The following is a 26,288-nucleotide window of genomic DNA, read 5'->3' as shown; positions in this document are numbered from 1 at the left end:
GAGCTGCTCAGGCAAGACCCTCAAATGAGAGGCAGGAGATGGGGAAGGCTTCCCAGCAGGGCAAAGCAGAGTCATGGGCGCATCCCCCTTGCCATATGCTCTTGGCCCACATAGATGGCATGGTTCCCATTGAGATGGGCACAACCTCATGCTTCCCTAGGCCTCAAAGACTGATGAGAAGATGGGAGGAGGGCATCACTTCATAGTGTACCTGATGCAGCTGAGGCCAGACCTGCCTGGCTGGAAAGGAACAGAGCTAGGGCTTGAACCCGACAGCTGAGCCCAGGGCATCACCCATTAACCAGAAGCCAACCAAAAATGTGCTTCCAAACACAGAGAAGTTGGAGAGAGATGTGTGTTCTGGAAAACCCCTGGTTGTCTCAGGAGCCCATTTTGTATCTAAGGGGCACATGTGGGCACTGAGCAGTAAACAATGTGTCCTGACGCCTAGAAGCCTCTGGGCCCCAGGGGGCACTTACCCCTTCCATGGGCGCTATGAGCAGGTCATATAGAGCACGGAGTGGGGGCCTGGCGAAGGAGCTCTGCCTCCTGGGGAGAGAGGAGGTCCCGTCCTTGATCGGCGACATGGTGTTGCTGACCAAGCTCGTCATGCTTTGGCAGCTCCTGGGGAGAGAAGGGCCAAGGGAGTAAGCAGGGCACACGCGGGGCAGGCAGGGGGTGCTGCTCCCTGTGGAGTCCTGAAGGGGCAGCTCAGGGGCTACACAGCAGGGCCCAGCCCGGCCTCCCTTCTGGCTTCGCCTGCTTCACCTTCCTTTCAGGTAATTGTCACAGAACAGGAAGCACTGACAGAAACCGCAGGGTAAACCAGCTGCACACAACAGCTTACATTTCTATGGAGTTTTTCTGCATAATCAAATGTCCCAAAGTGCTGTTCAGAGGATTTAATTACATCCTTGTGTGAAGTGATTGTGTGCAGGCAAACGTGAGGACCATTAGAATCAGCAGCAGCCACCAAGCTGATGGGGAGGACAGTGTCCCAAGGCCAATTAATCTCTGGGCAGGAGCCACGGGCAAGACAAGGAGTGTGCTGGCCCCAACCCAGGGCTCAGGTCAGCCACCAGGCAACTATCTGAGCCTCGGCACGGTACAAGGCCCCGCAGGACTCCTGGCCCGGCAGCCCCTGTCTGGGGGACCCGCTCAAGTGTGCCTGAGACTTCTGCTTTGCATTGTAGCTTATGCTTCAGTGTTGCCAGGCAGTTTTATTAGCACAGATGGCATTCTTGATCCGACCCCAAATTTCACACTCCTAATGCAGGACACGAACATTCATTCCCTTAGAAAGTGTTTCCTGGGGTGCTGGGATGGCTCAGTCAGTTGAGCTTGGTTTCAGCTCAGGTCATGGGATCCAGCCCAGAATTGGGCTCCCCACTCAGGACGAATCTGCTTGGGAATCTCCTTCTCCCTCTGCCCCTCCTCCTGCTCGCTCTCCCTAAAATAAGTAAGTAAATAAAATCTTTAAAAAAAGAAGAGAAAAAAAGAAGAATGTTTCCTGAGCACTGCCTCCCTGCCGCAGGCACTGCTGTCTGCCCTGGGGGCCTGCAGAGGGCACACAGCACAGGTGGGCAGAAGATGCAGCAGGCAGGAAACATGCCCACTTCCACTGAAGGCACCAGGCCACCCCCCACACTTCCCTCTGAACCTGCCCACAACCGGCTGGTATGGTCTCAGCGCAGCCTCTGGGAACGTTCTCTGCATCGCTGCTGGACAGTCAGTGGTCTCTTAACCTTGATTTAGACACTATGCACATTCTTGGAGTTTCGGCTACGTACTCAAGGACGCTTATGGGGAAAGACCAGGTCTCATACGAGATGCACCTCGAAGATTTGGTAAATACTCTGGGCTGCTGGTAGTGGCAGCTTGAGCATTTCCTGAGAAAAGGCCAGAAGGCAGTTTTCCCTCCTGGGCCTGGCCAGGATCCACGACAGTCTAAAGAAACAATGTGAAAGATCCATTTGTGTTTTCCAGGTATAGTTTCTACCCCCTGGCTTCCCCCCACTCTATCAGTGTTCTCAGAAATGTCCCACTTGACCTACATTCCAGGGCTGTGTGGAGCCAAGCTGTGAGCGCCCTCGGCAGCCCCCAGCCCCTGCACGAGAAGGAAGAGCACAGGGCTTGGAGGCCTGGGAGCCTGCTTGCGTCTGCCCCTCTGTCTTGCTCGCTCAGGAAACATGTCATTACAAGCGACTGGGGCCACGGCGTGTCTCTGCCATCAGAGCCAGCGAAGCACAGATAAGCCTGGAGTGACACGCAGAGACTCACATAATTCCACAGACTACACTGCAAAGAGCAGCAGTCCCCTGAAAGGGGGGTGGGGGCAGATGCTCCCTCCAGAGGAGATGCTCTGGCAATGCTCAGAGTGCCTGTCACGAGCCCACGTGTGTTCGCATTCTCAGCAGAGACCACAGCCCCGGGAGCCCGTATCGTCATCGGGGCAGCAGGACAGGTGTCTGCCTGGACGGGGGGCTCGTAACCCCATGGGAGGCACCTGAGTGTGATGACTCCAGCTGCAGGCATCCCCAGGGAGTACCATATCCCCAGACAACACTGTGGCCTCAGGTGCTCCCCGTGATTCATGGGGCATTCCACAAATCCCAAGGCTCTGAACTAAAAAGCTTCTTCTAGAGAAAAAGACCCCAGCTCTAGAATATCCCCATGAGCCCCCCTCTGGGGTCGCAGGAAACCAGTATAATCCAAGCTGCGTGGTGGAGTCCTTCCAGTTGACTCAAAGATACCACTTACTGTAAGAGCTTAGGGCCAATCTGATTCCTCCTGGCTGAGTGGAGTCCTTGGGGCACAGGACATCAGGTGGGGTCACCCCGAAGGCCTGCGCAGGGCACACCGTTTGCAGGGTGAGGCGCAGAAATGTGGTTTCTGGAAGTGGCCAAGGAAGCGCCTGGGAAGGAACATGTCTGGAAGGAGTTAGGGAGCTGGGGAGGTATACGGGAGGCATGCTGGGTGCAAATCCCAGCCTGGGGCTCTAGGTCTTGCTTTCTGAGTGGGCACAAAGGGGAAATGCTGTCCAGAGGCACAAAGTGTCAGGATTAGAGAAATGGCTGCAAAACATCCAGCACCGAAGGTCGTGGGGAGTCTCAGCTGATGGGACAGTGAGTAAGACAAGGGCCTGGACAGGAGGGTAGGCCACAGGCTGGGATTTCAGAGTGCAAGTGCAGATGGCCACGGTGTCTTTTTACTGAAACATATGAAGTGCCAGAGGCATGTAAAGGAACCAACAACACTAACCTATTCCACAGTGCCCCTGCCTATGCTGGGGCAGGCCTGTGGGGTCTTTGTATGGGCTGCGAGGACAGGGGACAGCTCCAGCAGAGGTCAGGGACACTAAGTCACAAGACACTGACCAACTGCCGGTAAGGCAGAGCCAAGGGACAGCTTTCTGGAAGAGGGCCATTGGATGTGGGCACCATCATCCGAGTGAGCCTGCCTGTGGACAAGGTAGAGAAGGGCTTTCCACGCTGAGGGAACAGTGTGGGTAAAGGCACAGATGCTGAAGAGAGGGACCAGAGTGCCTGGGGCTGTGGGATGGTGCTGTGGGGAGGCCGCACACCTCCATAAGCATCACACTTGCCTGATCACGAAGCTCCTCCCCCAGGCTAATTCCTTCCCTGACATGATCAGAGGAGGGCCATCTGCAACCTATACCCTTTCCTGAGAACTTGCCACCTGGTCTCCAGGGCTGGTCTGCAAAGCCATGTGACACCCTACTCTGACCCCTGGCCAGCTTGATGCAGAACCAATCAGATGATTTTGACCAGGGTTGGTAAATACAGTCAATCGAAGCACCTGTTTGCTCTAAGGAGGTTTCCTGGGACACTCTCTCTTGTTTCCAGGTAGTACAGACTTCAGTAACCAGGACCTGGGCCCCCCAGGTCACATAAACCCACCAGGGGAGAGGCCCCATGTTCGAACCTGTGGCACCTAACTTTGTCGTGTTCTCCCCCAGGCTGTCAAGCCCACCCGTACATCATTGATACTTGCTGATTTCTGCCCCTGAATGCCATGTGAGTGCTGACTCTTACTCTAGTCCCTTGCGAGCTCTGGCAGGCCACAGAAAAACCATCTCTGGAGCTTCTGGGCCCTGACCCCAACCAGCCTAGCCTGGACCTGGACACATGGCTTCCTACACTGTCAGGCAGGAAGCTCCAGAGATCAAGCCTCTGATCTGTGTTTCTATTCAGTGGCAGGCATCTATCCCTAGAGATACCATTTTCGAAGTAAAAAAAAAAAAAAAAGCCCACAAAACACTCAGTTCATATTTAAAAACAAACAAACCTGAAACCATAATTTGAAGTCACAGTAAATCCGTTCAGCTGTCTTTCCCTGAGTGAGAGGCATCATCCATTGCTGGCACCCAAGCCCCCTGTGTGGCAGGCTCCCATGACCCAGCAGTGGCTCCCAGGAGAGAACTGGAGCATGACAAACTAAGGCCAGGAGGGACTGAGCGTCCCTTGGACCCCAGCGCCCTCCTGAGGTACAGGTTGGGGGAGGGTCTCGGGCCAGGCTCCTGGTCCCGGTGGTGGTGGCTGCTGGTTTCCTCACTTCCCCAGTCATTAGGTGCCACCGCTGCCCTGTGCAGACTGCAATCAACAAGCTCCCTTTCATGTGTTGCTTCTGTTTTTACCACAGCTATTTATGGGGTACATTTGCCTAGACATCTGCATAAAGATATTTTCAGTAATTCAAAACAGCCAAGCAGTTGGCTCCTTAGCCCTGAGCCTGGAATTCTTATCCACAGCAGTGGACTGGCTGCCTGTCACCTACTGACCGTGGGACTCTGGCAAGCAGGTCATTCTTCTACTGTCTTCTCCTCGCTTGTAAAATGAAAGGGTTGGATTAATGTCCTTGCAGATCTTTTCTAGTTTGGTTTTTTTTTTTTTTAAAGATTTTATTTATTTGAGAGAGAGAGAGAGAGCAGAGGGAGAGGCATAGGGAGAGAGAGAGAAAATCCTCAAGCAGACTCCCAGCTGAGCACAGAACCCAATGTAGGGCTCAATCCCAGGACCCTGGGATCGTGACCTGAGCTGAAGGTAGCTGCTTAACCAATTGAACCACCAAGGCACCCGGTATCTTCTAGTTTTAATAAATTAAAACTCGACTCACTCTAGGAATCCACTGAAACTCTTTGGATCCCTGCGCTGAGTGAGACACTGGTCCAGCCCCCGGAGCCTGAAGCTCGGCAGCCCTCCCTGTGTTCACCCCGTGTGAGCACAGCTTTCAAGCGCTGCCATCTGCCCTGGACAGTGAGCACTATGGATGCATGCCCCATGGAGAGGATCAGAGTCCCGGCCAAATGGCAGCAGATCTCCCAGGCTCTTAGCCCCTGCTGGCAGTGGGAGGTGGGCGTGAACAGGTGTGTGGGATGAGGAGCCTCCTACAGTCCTCCTGGCAGGCACACCTGTCTCCTTCCTGGTGCAGCCAACACACTGTGAAGGAATGGCCATGGAGTGGGCTGGAGGGCCTCCAAGGTGGGAATCTGGTGACTGTGCTGCTCTGCCTTCTGCAGGACCTTTCAGCCTGACTGACTTCTTTCTGCCTCAGAAATCTGACTCTAAGACAAAGCTGCCTGCCACTTCTCAGAATGGGAGCACTGACGGAGGTGCAGAAGCTTCCCACGTGGCAGGAGTGTGAGCCACAGGAGGGGCACATCTGGGCCCCTGCCAGGCCTGCCTCATCCACGCCCTCTCTCAGGGGCCTAAGACGCCTGGTTGTTTCTCCTTTTCAGGTAAGAAACTAAGGCTCCAAGAGAGGAAGAGATCCCTACAGGCCAAAGAGCAGAGCAGGAGCCAGGCAGGCCTCCCACCTGGCAGGGGAGGGAGGGGGCTTCGTGCTCCTCCCGGGCTTCAGGACACACGGAGCCACCGGCACTTGCCTCCGACGCCGCCCTCCGCTGCTGGGTCCCGCCCTCCCCGCTGCTGGGTCCACACAGGCGGAGCTGACAGTAGGCAGCCTCTCCCGGGAGCTGCTCTGCTTCCAGCTTCCTGGGCGCAACCAGGCGGCCAGGATTCGCAGCTGCACCACCGCAAAGCTCCAGCAGGTGGCACTGGCCTCCTTTCCTCGAGGCCTGCCCATTTATCGCCAGGGACCCCGTGGGGCTAATAGACAGCCTAGCTCTCCGCAAAGAGATTTTCTCACACCACACCGTCTTTATTAGCTCATTCCTCAGATGATTTTTATTAATTTGCTTCTGGAGAAGTATTCGTTTTCTCCACTGCACGGCTGTCTGTGTGGTAGTGGGAAAAGGAAAGGGAGCAAGCCCGGGACCCAGGGAGAAGGGAGGCCCGCAGGGAAGGCGGAAGCGGCCTGGCCCCTGCACGTACAGAATGCAGAGCTGGAGATGATGTGTGAAGCGCTACCGAGGAGGGCAGGGGCACTGGGGTGTAGTTTATGTCTCTGGAATGATGACAAACACCAGGCGGCCTGGGCGGCACGGGGTGCTCATGAATCTCCCTTCAGGGATGAAGAGATCTATTCCCCAAGCAGGGCGATTTATAACTGGGACGGGCCTGCAGATGTGTGCTTGGACTTGCTCGGGCTCCCAGATACTGGCACAGCCCGGGCTGTGGCTCAGTGTGGGCTGGTGTGTGTGCCTGCCAGGTGGGAACCAGCCCTGCCCCGGGGGGAAGGGGGGTGCTGCATGACTAGAAGTCCCCATCAGAACAGAGCCCGGAGTGGGCACCAAGCCAGTCGCCCCTCCCACCCGGGCTCCTGGAGGAGGGGACCTAGGTCACTGTGCACACAGCTGAGCACTAAGCACCCAACCGAACCACATACACACTGGCTTCTCATGCTTTCATATCCAAAGATGGAGCAGAAGGAGCATGTGGATAGAGGGGGCAGGGGTCCGACTCTCCCTCGGGAGAGACTAAAAGGGGCCCCACCCTGCTCAAACTTGACAACTCCAGGAACGGCCGGGAGATTCGATCCCATCTGTCTCTGCAGCACAGAGAGAGGAACCAGTGACCCAGAGCCCAGTGCAGCCGAAGTCCTGGGAGAAACCAGAGCTTCATACGAACAGGCTGGCTGTGGCTCTCCCTGACGCACACCTGGACCCAGAGGCAAGCAGCCCTTCAAGGGCAGGCCCTGGTACACTGTGAACAGGGCTCCCTGATCTGAGGAGGAGGCAGGAGCTCCTGCAGAGCACAGGGGAGCAGCTAGGAAAGGTGCCGTTGCATGAAAACACAAAGGGGCAAATCTGATGGAAGGAGGAACTAGCTTTGCTGAGGCTCTGCTCCTCAGGTACCAAGGAAAATGACTGTTCAGCCCTTCAGGCAGCATGTGCTTACTGAGTGCCCCCTCCCCCGCCACCGACCTGGGGTGACTGAGCTTACAATCTCCTGAGGACCAAGTAAGGCCTGAGGCAGCCTTGGAGTGAGAGCCTTGGAGCTTTCAGTTCCTCCCCCAGGCACTCGGGGTCTCCCTGTCTCTCTGGGCTTGGGGCTGTGGAGTAAGCTGAGCCGGGGGCACTCACCCAGGGCACACTCAGCCATGACATCTTTAGAACAGAAGGGAGAGGGAAGAGGAGGGAGTAGGGGACTAACCAATGTGGACATCTTCCGGGGTGGGCTAGAGTCAGGCTGTGAGGTGTGTAGGTCACGGGAATCCTCACCTCGCCTGCCCAGCCCCTCTACAGTTACAGAGGGGCACATGGAGACCCCGGATTAAGCTCCTTGCCTAAGGCCACGAGGTCAGGGCAGACCTCTGCTCCTGGGTACAGTCAGGCAACAGGAAGCCTGCAGCCTGGGGGGCCTGTGTTCTCTGGGAGCCCGAGGCCTAGAGCTGTTTTGATCTCTGGCCCCAAAACCCTCATCTGGAATGCACCCTCTCCCCCAGCACGGCAGACACCGCACAGAGCGCCAGTTTCCAGAGCGCCGCCTCTCTGTGAGCAGGACTTTGCCTCCTGGTCAAGGCCATGCTGGGGGCAGGGAGGAGGGAGGCAGCTGCTCCCTGAGCAGGGAGCTTCCTCTAAATGTGGCTGCCTTTTCCATCCGTATTTCCCATGCAGCTCAGGCATAAGGCTCCTCACCTTCTCAGAACGTCTTTATCAGACATTTTCACTTTCTAATGGCCAGTCCGGGCAGCTTACTGTGTGTGCTCACAGCCACAGAGGTAAGCCAGGCCACCGGTCCTAGTCCTGAGGGAGTCCTGCCTCTGCTCCTCCCGGGCCCTGAGAACCTCTCCACCTTGGTCAGCAGGGTCTTCCTCCTCAGAGCCGAACTCTGTTCTTGGGTGAGCCCCCAACAGGGCGCTCCTTCCTCCCTGCTCTCAGCCCTGCATGCCTCAAAATGCCCTCCAGGGCTCGGAGTTGTGAACTGAATCTTCTGAGGGATCCGGGCTGGCCTGAGCTCTAAGCAAGCACCCAGGGTTTAAGGTACCAGTGAAAAAATTAATTGCCAAATCCATTATATTCAAGTAGCCAGAGATGCCTCAATTCAATTTAAAAAGGACTCTGATACCATTCAGTGACTCTCTGCTGAACATCCTTCCACGAAGGGTTGTCTCCTCTGGGAGAGGAAAGCTGTCAAATGCATTTTAAGTACTTATTCAATAAGCTGTCGGCGCTTGCTGCCTGCTCACCTCCTTAATTACCAAGTGCCTGGCTTGCTGCTCTGGCTCCCTCCTCAGGAGAAGAGCCATGAGGTTGGGTGGGCTCGGGCAGGGACCCCTACTTTTCCAGGAATGCTGGCTCCCTTTTGCTTGAGGACCAGCCTAGGGCAGCACGTGGCCTCTCTCCTCTTGCTCTTGGGCTCTCCCACAATGGTCCGTTCGTCAGCATGTTCAGGCCCAGGTGAGGGGCTGTGGCACAAACTTCTACCAAGAGGAGTCACAGCCTCTGCCCACTTGGGGCACTTTGCTGTGGCCATTGGCTCTTTGCTGTAATGTGCATGAGGCTCTACCGCCAAACCTGCAGATTGCTGCCTTGGGAAAAGCTGATGCCCAGGCCAGCCTTGCATAGGCTTTACTTCCTGACCACTCAGGAGTTGGGACAGATGCCCCAAGCCAGGCTATCAGTGGGGGACAGGCTTATCATGTACTCAGGGGTGGAGAGAAGGAGAGATGATCCTGTGTGTGGTGGCCTGTCTAGCTAATGCTTGTCCAGCAACATAGGAAAACCCTTTCCAGAGGGCCTTGCACCTATACACAATTTGAGTCAAACATGTCTGCCTCCCTTGTACCCAACAAACCTATAGGGTCTCACCTACTGGCTCATAAAGAACCTCCAGAGCTGTCCTAGTGTTGTCCAAAGACGGAAAGCACCAACTCAGGAGGAAGTGAGCTCCCTGTCACTGGAGGAGTTTAAGCAAAGGCTATGATCATTTGGCAGGGGTGTTAGATGGGTGGGGATCTGAAGGCCAGAGCACTGTCTTTGGAGACTGGCAGATCTGGATCCTAATGCTGGCTCTGTCACTTACTAGCTGTGTCACCCTGAGCAACTAATTTAATTTCTCTGAGCCTCAGGGCCCTTGTCCTTAAGAGAGGGTTACAACTGTTCCCCTCATGTCTTTTGTAGGGATTGGCTAAAATAATACATGTAAAGCACTTAGCACACTGCTGGGTTCTTGGTAAGTAATCAATAGACATTCACCACGATCATCATCATCATCATCACTGCCATTGTTATTAGTTAATGTCTATCTCAGTCCTGACCGGCCTGCCTGCCTCCCTCCCTCCCTGCCTTCCTTCCTCCCTTCCTTCACTAATGAACAAGTAAGTACCTGCACCCACTTAACGCAAGGCATGTAACAAGGCACCCTGGGGGATACAGAAAGAAATCAGATGTGGTACAGCCTTGGAGGAGGGTACAGCCTGGGACATGACCGGGCATGGACATGTTAACTAAAATGCAAGGTGAAAAAATAAAATAAAATAAATAAAATGCAAGGTGAAAGGCAATGGCTCCCTTCTTGACAGAGTGCCAGGGAATTTCAGAGGAGAAAAGTATCCTACTTAGGGCAATACACCATGGATTTGTGAATGGGGCCGCTGGAGATAGCACCCCAGAGGAAAGTGCTCCCTGGCTATGTCCCGCCCAAGCCGAGGCTCTGAGGTAGGCAAGGGCAGGTCTAGGGTCCCTTCTGGATAGGACAGAGGGTAAAGGAGAATGCAATCGGAAGTGGGAAGAGTGGCAGAGCCAGGCCGTGGGGACTCAAACACCAAGCTCTGCCATTTCAACTTGTTCCCTGGGACCCCAAGTGAGAAGGTGATCAGAATTATGCTCCAGCCAGTGCAGGATAGCGGAGACCAGTGGCCTGCAGGCTGGGTGGGTGGTGAGGACAGCAGCATGGGTGATGCAGGCTCAGCCAGTGGGGGGCCAAGTCCTGCTCTGTGCTGATAAGATGGGAGACTGGAGCCACTAACCCTGCTGAACATCGATGACCTTGCCAAGCGTGCTCCTAGGATCACATTAAATGGCCATGTCAGGGGGACAGTGAGTCGCCAGGAAGGGTCGTGGCAGTGGGAATAGACAGGGATGGAGCCCATAAATGTTACAGGTTTGACCTGGCAGGTCTTGGCAGTGACTTGCATTTGGGAAGAGAGATCACTGCGGGTGGAGGTGGCCTGGCGGTTATGGGGAATGCAGGAAGAGCCGCTGGTCAGGCTCAGCCTCAGCCTCAGTGTCCATTAGGCGCTGCACTGGATGTGGGCTTCAGGCAAAGGTGAAGCAGCATTTCTGTGTGAAGCACCTGATGACTCTGCTAAAAGGTGGACTGTGAGTCAGTAAGTCTGGGTCTCGGCTGACCTCTCTGCTGTGGCTGGTGCTTATTGGCACATGTTCCGTATATAAGTTTTACTCCCTCTCTTCTACCTTTATTTTCTTTCTATCTTGACTTTCTCATCCATTTATTTCTTGTTTCTATGATCTTTGGCATCTGTATGTTTTGGTAAACCATCCTAAATAAGTTCTGGAACAAGAAAGTGAATAAAAAAGTGGTAAAGAAAACATTATAAATTAAATGGTACCTTATAATATATATTGGTAAGCTTGATAGTTAGGGGTAACATGTCAGGAATCCTGTGCATTCCAAATAAACTTGTCACTGCTCAACAGACAGGATCTTAAAGTGACTTTTGATAGAGCCTTCCTAATGTCACATCTGCACCTCATTTGGATTTGTGCTGCCCACAGAGAAGCACAGACTGGAGGGGGCAGGTAGCACACAAGTGGCCAACCTGGCAGATGCCTTGAGGCAGTACATTGGGACAGGAAGGGCCCCTGAGGACAGGCTTGTTGGCTTGTGCCTACTGATCAGTTGGATGCTGAGACAGGGGCTCCCGCCTAAGGCCTGGTGACTGGATCCACCTGGAAGGAACAGCAGTGGGCAGGAAGGCCCCCGCCCAGAATTGCCACTGTGTGGGGGGAACAAGTGAGCTGGCCTGGGTCAGGGTTGGGGAGACTACTCCACCTTTCTTGTTGGTGCCAAAAGGAGAGGACATAGTCCTGGCCCAGAGCCAGAGAGCCACTACCAAAGAACAGAGGACAAGGCTGGTAGGACACCAGCCAGAAGCTGAGTGTGAAACCTTGAGGCTCAAGGGCAGGGCCATGGCCGTTACAGACATTTAGTCGGGTTACTATTCTGCATTTATTCAAATCTCTCTGGTATTTGGTAGCCAGAGAGAGGCTGTAAGGTGAGGAAGCATCAAACTATCCAATCAGGTTCTAGGGTAGAGATACCCTCCCCTACCTCACCACACACAAAAATGGCTTTCAGAGCCATAGAAGTCTCAGACCCAGGGGAACCTGGCTGGCTGAGTTGGTTGAGCGCCTGACTCTTGATTTTGGCTCAAGTCATGATCTCAGGGTCCTGGGATCAAGCCTTGCATTGGGCTCTACACACAGTGGGAACTCTGCTTGAGGATTCTCCTCCTTTCCCTCTGCTCCTCCCACCACTTGCACTCTGTCTCTCAAATAAACAAATCTTAAAAAGAAAAGGAAAAGAAAAGAAAAAAAGAGAAAAGAAAAGAAATGAAATGAAACTTCAAGCCCAGGTGGGGAAACTGCTTACTACACTGTTTATCCATCACCACATTGATGGCATCCTCATAACAACTTCTATTATTATCCTCATTTTCCAAATGAAAAAACAAAAGGCTCAAGGTCACCCACTAATGAGAGGTCCCAAATCCAGGTGCGCCTGGCCCCAGAGCCCAAACCTACCCCCCACTATGTGCCACACCACAGAAAAATGCCTAGACATACAGAACACAGGGATAGCCACACCGTCTGTGTAGGGCCCCCCAGTCTACTGCAGACGTCTGTGGCATTGCTGCAGTCTGCTTCCAGGAAGTGCCGGAGGCAGGTGCAATATGAACGTTTATAAAGAACCACAATCATGTGTCTGTGCAGACACATGCATGATACAAATGCAGACATGGACACAGGTTTGCATGATTTCCGGCAGACTGACCGGGCTGACCTTATGGAGTCAGCTTTATTTCTCTCTAGTCACTGCTCTTCCCCGTGCCTCTAGGAATCTAGGGCAGAAAGGGTCTCCAGTTTCTTCTGCAGTGTACCCCTCATCCCATCTTGCCTCCCCGGCAGGCCAAGCTTTTGGTCATGGATTTGGAGGGCAGGGCGGGCTCTGGAACACTCCTCCTCCCCACGGCCTAGGCCTGAGTCTCTGGGGTTGAGGGTGGGTGGTAGAGGAATCACGTGACTCCCTGGAGGGACACATGACCAAGTACTCTGAGGGCCCTGCTCCTGTCCCAACACAGGACAACCAGATCTGGGGGGCACCCTTCCAGCCCTACCACATCCTGCACATCCCAGAACTCTCATTGCTAAGGTACATCTGCCCAGGAAGCAGCCTCTTCGGTGGGGAAGCAGCAAATGGCTGAGCCCCTGTGATGCAACCATCTGGAAAGGCCTATGCTGGAACCACACTAGATATGGATGCACAGACCATACTGTGGCCCACCCACCCTCGCTGGGCCCTCCTTGAGGCTCCCCTCCACCTGCCCCACGGTCATAGGAGGCTGGTTTCAATGGGATGATAACATCTCTCCTCTCTTCTTGCAGGACCTCAGCCTTTGTGGGGAATTCTCTTGGAGGACTCCCACCAGGTCCAGGTGTCTTACTTGCCGATTTCCCCAACAGTCTTCTTTTAGAGGTGGCAGGTGTGTGGCTGGGGTGCTAGCTAGAGGTTACAGAGACCTGAGGGAGGGCTATGGCCCTTTGTGGCACCTCTCTTTAGAAAGTGGACACAATACTTCTTTGTCTTCTGTTTAGGCTCTGGCCACCCACTTCTGGACAACAGGGAAGGCCCTCTGCACACCTTGTCACACACATAGCCATAAGTATGGAAAAATAAAGACCTAACATGTGTATTGTGCCAGTGGTAGCAACAGAAATCAACATTTCTTTGGGATACTGGTCCTAACCGATCCTGGATGGGCACACCATCAATGCCATAGCGCCACCCTGGAACCCTGAATCCAGAATGCAGTCAAAAGCTGTCCTGTTCTTCTTCCTCTTTCTTGTAGCAATTATGATATGACTGCCCCCAGGTTCAGCTGTGTGCATGCACACACACACACACACACACACACACACACACACACACCATGGACACTGGCCTTCTAGCCCCCAGAACAACTTTGATGCATTCTGCAGGATGCAGGGCAGAGGCCTCTCTGAGGGCTGCTGCTCTGTCATATGGGCCTGCACCAGGGTCAAGGTGCTAAAAAAGAGCAGAATCCTTGTTTTATCTCATTAGTGGCACCTGTCCTGTGCTCATGTAAACGTGTTTTCCACCAACATGTATAGGCAAAAGGAAAACTAGTGGTTGTGGAGACCTAAGAATCAAAAACAGAATAAAGAGCAAGTCCTGGAGCGGCAGGAGAGAAGACTCCAATGCCAAGTCTCACTTGACGTGCACAAGCTGTGGCAGCCGCATTGCCAAAGCAGTCCAGCAAACCATCCCAGAACAAAAAGGCCAAAGAATCCATGAATCACCCTGCTGGAAAGCCCCGGGGAGGGGAGCCGGTGCTGCTCCAGTGCATCAGACCTGACACACATGGCTGCCTCCACTTCACCTTCGCCAGCTCCAGAGAACGAGTGCTCTGCAAGCCCTTAGTATCAGGAGCCTGAAGAAAAGTCACTTCTTAGCCATTGCTGTTCAGTGGCAAACCAGCTCACCTCCTCGATGAGATTGCTGGGTGTGGAAGGGGCAGAGATGGGGCCTGGGATCCTAGGACATGGCAGGGCAGTACACTTGGCAGCCCTCAAGGTAGAGGGGATGTGGGAAGGCACAGGCTGGGAGGGCAGCTGGGAGGCATGACCTGAAATCAGCTTTGGCACCTGCTCCTATGCGGGTCTCCAGCCCTTGGCCTGCGTGGGCCCCTCAGCCCTAAAATGCAAGGCTAGACTGGAAGTTTGCAAGGGCCTGCAGTGTTCTAGCTGACAAGGACCCTTTGCCTCTGTGGTCCCTTCTGTAACTCTGCTCCCCTTGGATGGAAGCCAGAAACTCCTTTCTGGGTTCATTAGGAAAGCAGCAGAGAGCACTCAGCATGACACACTGTCCTAGGCCTTATGGGCTTGCTATGCTGAAGCTGAAGAAACACGGGCTGTTTTCCTCATACAGTCTGCCCTCAGAAGCCTCTAGAAGACGAGGATTGGAAGTGTCTGTGGATACTGCTGAAGGAGCTAAGCACAGAGCAGTGGGCAGCAAGGCTCAGGCTCCCCACGCAGCCTTGAGGCTGGCCCAGTCCTCTGCTGAGATTGCATTGTTTAAATGAACCAACAAATTAATCCATAGTATTGTGCTCACAGGACCTATATCAAAACAGATCTAAAGGACAAAAGCCATTTTCCCAAAATGAGCAGCTTCATGATCCAAAATTCATACCACCTCCCACCTGGGGATGATGAACATACCTGGTTTGACCCTTCCTTACTGTATGCCCAGAGCCCTGGAGGAGGGGTTCCTGACTGCTGGCAGGCCTATGATTAGGTGGGCCCTGGAGGCCTCATGGCCTGTCTCTGGCACTCTCTCATATGAAAGACATGAGGTGAGATCAGAAGAAGAGCAGGTGAGGCCACTCCCTAGGTGGCGAACACCTGCTGCATACAAATTTTACACTTTCTCAAGTTATCCACCCATGTTATCTGAAGAATTCAAGCTTAGCACTGTGCTTCCCGATTTACTCAAAATAGTAGAAAGCCACCATGTGTGCAGTGCCTTCTATGCATTAGGAAGCCTGTCAGTGCGTTATTTATACATAAGCCCCTTTAATACTCATGTTAAGGGAAAACTGCAAGGTAGGAAGCTGGTCCTCATCTTAGCAGTGAGGAATAGGCTGATGTGTTCTCACAGCTGGCAAGCAGCAAAATCAGAACCTGAGTCCTATGCACTGTAGTTCCCAACCATGATGGCATCACCTGGCAGTCAAGAGTCACCTGCTTCACAGGCCGAGATGTTGGGTGAAGAGGACATGATCCCAGGCCTGGTCCTGTGCCTCCTCCCCCTGCTCATGGCCTCACACAAAACTAAAAGCTGTGCAGAACGTGTGTGAAGTGGTAGGGAAGAAGGAGGACCTGGAGATGAACCAGCCTGAAGTTTTAATCTCCTTCAAAGAAGCTGCCAATTCCCACACCCCTGGCCCTTGGCTCCCATCCCATTCAGCTTGCCCCTGGGAAAGTAAACACACATTTGTCACCCCGACAGCACAATAACGAGAGGAAACCAGGGCCTGCAGGAGGAGAAGACAGGGCATACCATGCCCCACACAGCAGGGCTTGCCAGGCAGGGGCTGCCTCCACCCAGTGCACAGTCACTTCCCTTCTGTGTTCCAGGCTCGACCTGCTGACCTTTCAAGTCAAGGACCTGAGAATCTGAGATGTCTTTCTGGAAAGTTCTATCAAAATGTGACTCCCAGGTGTGTCTAGGCAACCAAATGAAAGTAGGACAGGTACTCCTCAACCTCAACTGCCTGCTCCCATTTATCTGGATATAGTGCAGCTATCAACCTTGATAAAAAGATACAGGGGTGTGCTGGTTGGTAATTCAACTGTGACTCATCTTAAAGCCATGAAGGCTTATTTGAAGTAATAGGGAGACTGGGCCTCAGGGTAGATGGGTGGGCTTGGGTCTGGACAAGTCCTCCCTCCAAGAAGGCCGGCATCCCTGCTCTCCCTGGCCTCCCTCAATCTCAGGTGTTTGGCCCACAGGTTACTGACAGAAGTAGGTGGCACTGCTCTGTCTGGCATCTGTCTGCTGTTTGGGAAGCATGTTATCCTGCAACCGGGCCTGGGAGGCTGAGTTGGCACGCACCTGTTGAAAAGATTGTTGCGGCGAACCATCCGCAGAAAGCCAGTGGGGTCAGTGACAGAGTTAAGCTTGTTGTTCATCTCTTCGAACTGCTGGTCCATGATGTCTCCAGCTTCACTCTCGGTCTCACTGCTAGCACAGGCCCTGTAAGGACAACTGCAGAGTAAGCCAATCTAGAAAGGAAGTGCTCGGCTCTGGAAGTATGCCCTGAGGGCCTGAGCCATCCCCCACCCAGCAAACCCCTGGTACTGAGTGCCTCCCCGAGGCTGGTGTCACCCCCTAACCTGGAGCCCTCCTTGGTGGCCCTGTGGCCCTCTTCCCTCCTCTGTCTTGTGCTTCTTAAACTGCACTCTGGCTGGTTGTTTCTGGTTGTTGCCCCCACGTGTCTGTGAACTCCCTGGAATTGGTGCTGTGCCTGAACTGCTGTTGCACCCGGGATCTAACATAACTGCGTCATCTAACATAATGACACATGTTAGATGCTCAACAGCTGTGTGCTGAGCAAGCAGCACGATTTGCTGTCTCTCATGGGGTGATTGGGTGCCTCTCCCAGAGCAGAGTTTGGGTGAGTGTGGCAGTATGCAATCTTCCCAGCACAGGTTCCAGTCTAGTCCATTTCAGAAACAGTAACTAAGCACCTAACATGGCCCAGGCACCATGTCGGGCCTAGGGAACACATGGCCTAAAAAGGCAATTTCCACACAAGGAGACAGATGCGCATACAAGTGGCTACAATGCCAGGCAGAGAGGGCACTGTTTCAAACATAGGCTTGAGAAGTGTTGCTGATTGAAGCCTATTTTCCAAGCTCACCATGAGGATGTTACAATTTTCAAATTAATAAATTCATATTTCCCCTCTGACAGACTGTAATAGAACATCTACAATGGGTTTTAAGTAAACAGAAATACTCAGAAGTGCCTTGATTCATCAGCATGATTAAAATGACAAAAGGCTTGTTACTGGTAAAAGCCAAGTACTGGTGGCCCAATGTGACCCATGTGGTGGTGAAGGGTCTGAGAGGGTGCCGCCCACCCTCCTCCCAGTCATCACCACACCTCACCCTGCCCTGAGGCTGGCACAAGCGGGACTTCACACTGGGCACTGCCTTCCTTCAGCTTGATGGTTACACTGGATTTCATGGAAATGCTGAGTGACACCCAATCCACAGAGAGCCCTCAGCCCCCATCAACCATGTAGTTTAAAGTTTCCTGCTAAGGACCAATGTGGGAGAGTGGAGGGCACCCGGGGCCCTGGAGGAAGAGGACAGACTCTACACGCAAACCTCTTAATGCTGAAGTGGGATCTGGAGAGGGACAGCCTTCCTGTCACTCAGAATGAACAGACTTGGCACATCAAGATGTGGGTTTAACGTGAACATGACCTGCTTCAAATAGGCTGGTGGACCTGTGACATCAGAATGTCACAACAGGAAGGGTAAGAAGCCCCTTCCTAGGTTGTTATGGAGCCAAATGACACAGTGTGAGAAGCTGCCTGAAAAACTTGTGTGAATGTCAAACCTGGTGCAATGGGCCAACCTGATGGGTTTCCTGGGTGGCCAGCCATTTGTACAAACCTTATTCTGGGTATATCTGGAGGGTGTTGCTGTGTGAGGTTGAAATTTATCTGTATCTGTAGACTGAGGAAAGCAAATTGCCCTCCTCAATGTGAGTGGGCCCCATCCAATCCACTGAGGGCCTGAACAGAAGGAAGAGGCTGAATGAGAGAGAATTTCATTTCTACCTATCTTCAAGCTGGGACATTAGTCTTCTCCTGCCTTCAGACTTGGACTCAGCCTGGAACTTACACCATTGGCTCTTCTGGGTCCCTAGCATGCCAGCTGCAGATCTTGGGGCTTCTCAGCCTTCATAACCATCTGAGCCAATTCCCCCTAATAGACCTGTGTGTGTTTGTGTGTGCGTGTGCGTGAATGCACGCAGGTGCCCCACTGGTTCTATTTCTCTGGAGAACCTAGACTAACACACCTGCTAATTAGGCACCAGAGCCCTGACTCAGCCATATTCTTTACAGAAGGTCATGCAAAGGCCCAGTCACTGGGAAATGTTCCCAAGAGCTGAAGCCCTAAAGGTGTCAAAGTGAAGCCGTCTTCAAAGAGAGCCCAGAGGTATGATTTCTGGGCCAGCTTTCACCTTTACCCCAGAACCATGCTAACAGCTGGTAAAGCCATTAGTCTGCTTTTCTTCCCAGCCCAGACGATCTGAACGGTACTTCAAAGCCAGCACAGTGCCTGGCATGCAGTAAGTATGCCACAAGAAATTGGTGAATGAATGAATGACTTAACCTGGAGAGCATTTTATAATATGCAAAATATTTTGATTTTATTGTCTATGAGATAGTTCTTACTGTTTCCACCTTATTTCTAAGGAGACTGAGGTTTAGAGAAGTCAAGGAACTTGGCCAAAGGGCACCAGGCCTGAACCCAGGTCTTTGGCACTGACTTCCCCTCCTGCCCTCTCCCCTCTAAGGCTCTAAGCCTGTCACATCCAAGTCTCTCCCAGCTGGGGTTTGACCAGGTGGGGGAAGGGGTGAATATAGGAAGCAAAGGAAACCAGGAAACATCAGAGCACCTAAACAAATCACCACGACTTCCATCCTGCTGGGGAGCAGGGAATGAGGTTTAATTCCTCTTTCTCTGCCCCACGGGCAGCAGCTGAACAGGCGAGCAGAATAGGCGAGCAGAACAGGCGAGCAGCTGAAGGCTTGAAATGCTCCCTTGGGGGCTGAGGGCCCTTCACAGAGACCCTGGTAAATATCACTCAACAAGCTCCTCTGTCCAGGGACACATTCATCATCTGAATGCGACTGCCTGCTTGGAGCTGAGAAATCTGCTTGTCATTCAGCGCTTTGCAAAGGGGAGAAGAATTGGCTGGAACCGGTATCAGCCTCCATTATCTTGCAGTTCCACTCTTGCTGTCAACTGCAGACAGAGCCCTCAGAATCTCATGCTTAATGGGGTTGTTTCCTATTTTCTGACCCTTCAGAGTATTAACACTGAAGTGAAAAACAAACAGGCAATGTCACAGACAAAGGAATCTTCCATTTACAAAACAAGCCTCATCTCTACAGCGGGTATCCCAAGAATGCCTTTGTATCACGATCACCACTCCTACCTCCATTTCTCTGAGAGACCTTCTAGAGATGGCACATCACCTAGTGTGATTCCATTCACTCTAACTCAACAATGATTACTGAGCAGGACCCATGTAAGGATTGCAGAGGCTAAACAGAGGAGGGTCACACTACACCTGCCTTCAAGGCACAAGCTACTATGACTAGTGACGACTGGCTAAGGTGGTTTAAGGAGTTCAAGGAGGGTACTAGCCTGTCACCAAGATGGGGAGAGTATACAGGCTTTCCCAGAATTTGCTGCATCTGAGAGGTATCTTGAAGAATACACGTTTGATAGAGACTTGGGGGGAGTGCTTCCAGGCAGAGGGAATGGGATGAGCAAAGGTATGGAGATAAGAGAGTGTGGGGGCTATTTGGGATGAAAGGACTAGCCCAGTTGAGCTGGAGTAGAGGATATGAGTGGGAGAGGAGGAGGAGGAGTAATGGTAGAGGACTTGGAACTTGGAAGGCAGCTGAGAATTGTCAGTCCAGGCCTCTGAACATGGGGTGACAGGCTCAGGGTTGCTTTTTGGCAGATAGTCAACTGGTATAGAGAGGAGAATGTGGGATAGCTGGGTGGCTATTACCAGCACCTGCTCAGAAGCAGCCTTGAAGGCCCAGAATCAAGTTCACTGAAACCCAATCAGCCCCTCACACCACCTACCAGAAGCCCCATTCTTGGTATTTACTGTTGTGCTAATACATGCATGTCCCTGGGTCTCAACATGACAGGTGAGGTAAGTCTTCCAAAAACCCCTGGCCTCTGAAATGTGATAGTGGCTTCCTCCTCTGCTCCAAGCCTCTGTCCCCTGTCTCCCCTACAAACAGACTAGCTGAGTATAACCCCACTTTCCTGATTCTTCCCCACTTCTTGTCCTCTGTTGTCCATCAACATGGTCCTGGCTTGTCCTGGGGTTGAGACAGCTATCTCATTAGTCTAGATATATGAACCAGGCTGGCAAGTGTAAGAGTGGAAAAGTGGGAACTGACAGAAGAAATATTACCAGAAGGAGAGTTTATTTGCCTGGGAAACTCATTGAAGGGACAAGTAGCAGTTAAAATATGCCAGATGGGAAACTGGTGGCAAAGCAAGAAACTGAAAGTAGAAGTTGGTCTTAGGGGGAAGAAGAATGGGTTCAATTTGGACATGGTGAGCATGCAGACAAGAAGCTTAGTTGGCAAGGCCAAGTATGCAGATGTTGATTCAGTTATTCAGTTACACTTCCTTCCAGAAGGCCTAGAGACTATAGAAATCCAGATCTGGGGCTCAGGGGAGAGGTCAAGACCAATTGTTTGATGTCTCATTCATTCGCTCATTCAACAAATATTACTAAGTATTTCTTTTATAAATATTCTGCTATCCCAGGTTCTGGTTCCAGGTAAAATGGAGTAAGCACATTCCACCCTATCCTTCCTGCTGGATATAACTCTAGACCCTGGATAGGGATGGGCTGCATGGAGCAGCTATGTGAGGAAGGCGAAAAGTAAATAATATCAGGCAAACTGGGGAAGAAGCCCAGAATTTGAAGTGCCACCAAATCAGTTAAGAGCTTCATGTTCTTTCTCCCTCTGGAATCCCTCAGACAGGTCTCCATGCAGCCTAAAATGCAGAAGTGGGTATCAGGGCAAATAGACAAAGCTCCAGGAGGAGCCCTATATTTCTTACTCAGAGAGAAGAGAGAAAAGCTCCATTTTTCTTATCCTCCCATCTCTGCTCTCATGTTCTAGGCCACAAACAATCTCGAGTTGGTAGTGGCAGCAACAGCAAGGGCTGAAAGGAGTTTAAACTCTGAGAGAAAGGAAACTTTGGGTCTAACCATAGATGTGTCCCCATGAGGGCAAGGTAACCCCCTTTGCTTTTTCTCTTCCTTTCTCTCCCTGTCCTTTGTTCTATGATGTGAAGAGTCACTACAGGAGAGGTGCAGCAAGGGAGTGGGGTGATGGTGTAAATAAAGCCCCAGATTTTTGGTGAGAGTATCAAAAAAAAGAGCCCTGGGGAATTGAAAGATACTGGTGAGAGTGGAGGGAGGTATTCAGAAAAGGAAGCACATAAAGTTGCTTATGAATTCCTGGATTCACCCCTAAGCTGCACACTTGTAGAGCTGACCCTAAAGATTATGAGAACCTAAATACAAGATGGACTGCTGCCCAGTTCCTGAGCACTACTGAATAGTGCACCTGTGGGATGGATTTGAGTAGCATGGTAAGAAACTTTGAAAATGGAACTTACCCTGAAAGCTGGTCAGAGCTTCTGACCTGAACCCTAAACAGGTCAACTGCCCACCTCGGCAAAAACATCAACATCTTCCACAGGAGTCAAACAAGACCCAGAGTTTAACATAATTCAAAAATAATTCAAAATGTCCAAGATATAATCCCAAATTGACCAGCATCCAAAAAAAAAAAAAAAAAACTAGGAAAATCTCAACTTACATGGGAAAAGGCAATCACCAGATGTCCTTTGGAATTATGCTAAGATGACACAAGTATTAACAGGAATTGTCTGACAAAGACCTTAAAGCAGCTATTTAAAAATGCTACAAGTAAGGGCAAAAACTCTTGAAAAGATGGCAAGAAAGAAGATCCCAGCAAAAAACATAATAAGAAGCAGCAAATGAAAAATTTGGTACTAAAAACAAATAACTGAAGTAAAAACTCACAGTATGAGTTCAATAACAGAATGGACATGACAGAAGAAAATAAATGTACCTAAAGACAGAAGAGCAGGGGCACCTGGGTGGCTCAATGGTTGAGCAACTGCCTTTGGCTCAGGTTGTGATTCTGGGGTCCTGGGATCAAGTTCTGCATCAGGCTCCCCTTGGGGAGCCTGCTTCTCCCTCTGCCTATGTCTCTGCCTCTCTCTGTCTCTTATGACTAAATAAATAAAATATTAAAAAAATAAAGATAGAAGACCAACAGAGATTATCCAATCCGATTAACAGAAAAAAAGGGTTTTCTTTGGTTTGGTTTTGTTTTATAAATGAACAAACCTGAGCAACCTGTGGTTCCATGCCAAAAGACTTAACATTCATGTATTCAGAGCCCAAGAATGAGAGGAGAAAGAGTGTAGAACAGAAAAAAATTGAGGGAATAATGAATGAAAATTTCCCAAATTTTGTGTCAGACATAAATCTACAGATCAAGAAGCTGAGTGAACCACAAACAGAATAAACCCAAGGAAATCCATGACCAGATGCATCATATTCAAATATCAGAAAACTAAAGACAAAGAAAAAAATCTTGAAAGCTTCCAGAGATAAAAGATGCATTATGTACAGGGAAAATAATCATTCAAATAACTGGATATTTCTCACCAGAGACTATGGATACCAGGAAGAAATGGAAACATATTTATGTGTTGAAAATAAAGAATGATCAACCTAGAATTCCATGTCCAGTGAAAATATCATTCTCAGATGAAAGAAAACTAGAAGCCTGAGATTACAAATACTCTCAGAGATTATAGACATATTCCCTTGTTCATGCCTATGCAAACTATTCCCTCCCTGATGGTGGGCAGGACCTATGGCATGCCTCTAATCAACACGATATGGCACAGTAATGGATGTTACTTTTGTGATTATGTACTTAAGACTGTAACTTCTGGGGATCCCTGGGTGGCGCAGCAGTTTGGCGCCTGCCTTTGGCCCAGGGCGCGATCCTGGAGACCCGGGATCGAATCCCATGTCGGGCTCCCGGTGCGTGGAGCCTGATTCTCCCTCTGCCTGTGTCTCTGCCTCTCTCTCTCACTGTGTGCCTATCGTAAATAAATAAAAAAATTCAAAAAAAATATTAAAAAAAAAGTTTAAAAAAAAAAAAAGACTGTAACTTCTGGATTACTGTAACTTCTATTGTCTTCTTGGCTTGTACACCTTGATGAGATAAGTAGCCATGTTAGAGAAGCCTACATGGCAAGTAATGCAGGGCAGTCTCTGGTCAATAGCCAGCAAGAAACTGACACTCTCAGTCCAGCAGGCTAAAAAGAAACAAATCCTGCCAATAATCATATAAGCTTAGAAGTGGTTTCTTTTCCAGTCAAGCATTTAGACAAGACCTCAACCATAACTAACACTTTGATTGCAGCCTCAAGAAAGACTCTGAAGCAGAGGACAAAACTAAGCCATTCCAGGATTCCTGATACACAGAAATAGTGGGATAATAAAATTTTATTGTTTTAAGCCACTAAATTTTGGGTAATTTGTTACTCAATAATATATAACTAATACAAATACTAAAAGAATTCACTAACAGCTAACCTACTCTAAAACAATTTCTAAAGAAACTTCTTTAGACAGAAGAGAAATAACACCAGAAGGGAATTAGGAATATCAGGGAAGAAGAGAAAGTAATAAATATTAAATGTCTGAGTAAATATAACTATTCTCCTAATACTGTTTGATGGAATTTTAATATATGTATACAGTATACATGACAAATACAAGATAAGAGTGGAGGGAAATGTTACCCCATGATGGTAAGATTTCTATATTTCACTTGGAATAATAAAATACCAATAATAAGTAGATTGCAGACTGTTAAAAATATGTATATTATAATCTTTGGAGCAACCATTACAGGGCTATAAAAAGAGTTAGAGTCAAAGATAAAATAGATACATTAAAATGGAGTTTAAAAAAAGTTCACATAACCCAAAAGAAGAAAGGGGAAACAGAGCAATGTAAATCAGAGAAATAAAACAAATATTAATATGAAATACATAAATTGACATGTATCTATAATTATATTAAATGTAAATGGTCTAAATATAGAGATTGACAGAATGGAATTAAAAAAAAAAAACATGACCTATGATCTCAGGGTCTTGGGATGGAACCCTGCATCAGACTCCCCGCCCAGTGGGGAGTCTGCTTTTCCTTCTTCTTCTGCCCCTCCTTTCCACCCCCAACCATCATCCTTTCTATCTCAAATAAATAAATAAATAAATAAATAAATAAATAAATAAATAAAATCTTAAGTTAAAAGTAAAAGGATACAAACAGATACACCATACAAACACTATTCAAAACAAAGCTGGAGTGGTTACATTAAGATCAAAGTAGACTCCAGAGCAAAGAAAATTACCAGGGACACATTACACAATAATAAAAGATCCAACTCACCAAGAACATAAAATGATTCTAAGTGTGTATTCACTTGCCAACAGAGCTTCAAAATACATGATGAAAAAACTGACAGAACTGAAAGAAGAAATAATAAGTTGGCAGAGATTTCCACACACTTTTCTCAATAGTTGACAGAACTGGTAAACAGAAAATCAAAAAAGATGTAGAAAAACTGAACATCATCAACCAGCCGAGTATAACTGACATTGAGAGAACACTAGACCCAGCAAAAGCAGAATACATATTCTTCCCAAATCCATATAGAACATTCTCCAAGATAGGACACACCTTGGGTCATAAAACAAACCTTAACAAATTTAAAATAATTGAAAGCATATGAAATATATCTTCTGGCCACCATGGAATTAGTTTTGAAAGTGAGAAAAGAAAGGTAACAGGAAAATCTCCATCAACTTGTAAACTAAACCAGACTTCTAAATAACTGTCAGAGAAGAAGCCTTTAGGGAAATTAGAAAAATACTTTGAACTGAACACAACTGAAAATACAACATAAAATTTGTGGGATGTAGTTAAAGTCTTAGCAATAACTTTATAGCATTAAGTGTTTACATTAGAAAAAAAAGAGTTGATATTCATAATCTAAACTTGTACTTTAAGAAACTAGAAAAAATGGAGCAAAACAAACCAAAATGAACAGAGGAAAAAATAATAGAGCAGAAATCAATGAAATTGAAAAGAGCAAAACAAATCTTTAAAAAAAATCAAAACAAAAAGTTGGTTGTCTTTAAAAGAAATCCATAAAATTGAGAAGTCGCTGCCCAGACAAAGCAAGAATAAAAAAGAGAAGGCAAAAATTATTGATATCAGAAATGAAAGAGGAAACCTAACTAGTGATTCAACAGAAATTAAAAGGATAATAAGGGAATACTACAAACAACTCTACACATATGGATTCAGCAACTTAGATGAAATGGATCAATTACTCAGAAACTGCAAACTACTAAAACTCATCCAAAAGGAAATAGATAACCTGAATAGTCTTATAACTATTAAAGAATTATATTCACTGTTGAAAACCATCCAAAATGACATCTCCAAGTCCAGATGGTTTCAATGGCAAATTCTATCAAACATTTATTTTTATTTTTTTTTCTATCAAACATTTAAAGAAGAAATAATGCTAATTCTATGCAATCACTTTCAGGAACTAGAGGAAGGAACACTTCCCAACTCATTTTCATACAGCCTGTGCTACCTGGATACCAAAAGCAAACAAAGACAACATGAAGAAATAAATTCTGCAAACCAATATTCCATAGATCAAATAGAAAACAGACAAAAATAATCAATAAAGTATCATCAATAGAATTCAGAAACATGTAAAAAGAATTACATACCATAGTCAAAAGGGAGCAGGGCTACTCCAGGAATGTAGGACTTGTTCAATATTTGAAAAATCAGTCAATATAATCCACCAAGTTAACAGACTAAAGAAAAATTGGGTGCCTGGGTGGCTCAGCCAGCTAGGCACCTTCCTTCAGCTCAGGTCATGATCCCAAGGTTCTGGGATCAAGCCCCACATCAGGCTCCCTGCTCAGCAAGGAGACTGCTTCTTCCTCTCCCTCTGCCTGCCACTCCCCCATTTGTGCTCTGCCTCTCTCTGTCAAATAAATAATTTTTTAAAAACAGACTAAAGAAAAAGATACACGCTTGTGTCAATTGATGCAGAGAAGCATCCGACAATATCTAACACCAACTTTGATAAAAATTTGCAAA

At 49.3% G+C, this 26,288-nt stretch overlaps 1 protein-coding gene across 3 annotated transcripts in view; it reads right to left on the bottom strand.

Moving 5' to 3' along the window:
- The window catches only part of TTC28 (tetratricopeptide repeat domain 28), a 621,782-nt gene that overhangs the window by 30,926 nt on the left and 564,568 nt on the right, over positions 1 to 26,288 (bottom strand). For all 3 annotated transcript variants that reach the window (XM_055322350.1, XM_055322351.1, XM_055322352.1), the window contains 2 exons: positions 16,305 to 16,445; positions 480 to 624 (listed from right to left, as the gene is read on the bottom strand). In XM_055322350.1, the coding sequence (XP_055178325.1) occupies positions 480 to 624; positions 16,305 to 16,445 (286 nt within the window). The remainder of the gene's footprint in view (positions 1 to 479; positions 625 to 16,304; positions 16,446 to 26,288) is intronic.

Source organism: Nyctereutes procyonoides, unplaced genomic scaffold (assembly GCF_905146905.1).
Source record: "Nyctereutes procyonoides isolate TBG_1078 unplaced genomic scaffold, NYPRO_anot_genome, whole genome shotgun sequence".
Lineage (NCBI taxonomy): Eukaryota > Metazoa > Chordata > Mammalia > Carnivora > Canidae > Nyctereutes > Nyctereutes procyonoides.
Note: the sequence above shows the minus strand (reverse complement) of the source record. Positions and strands in the feature narration are given on the sequence as shown.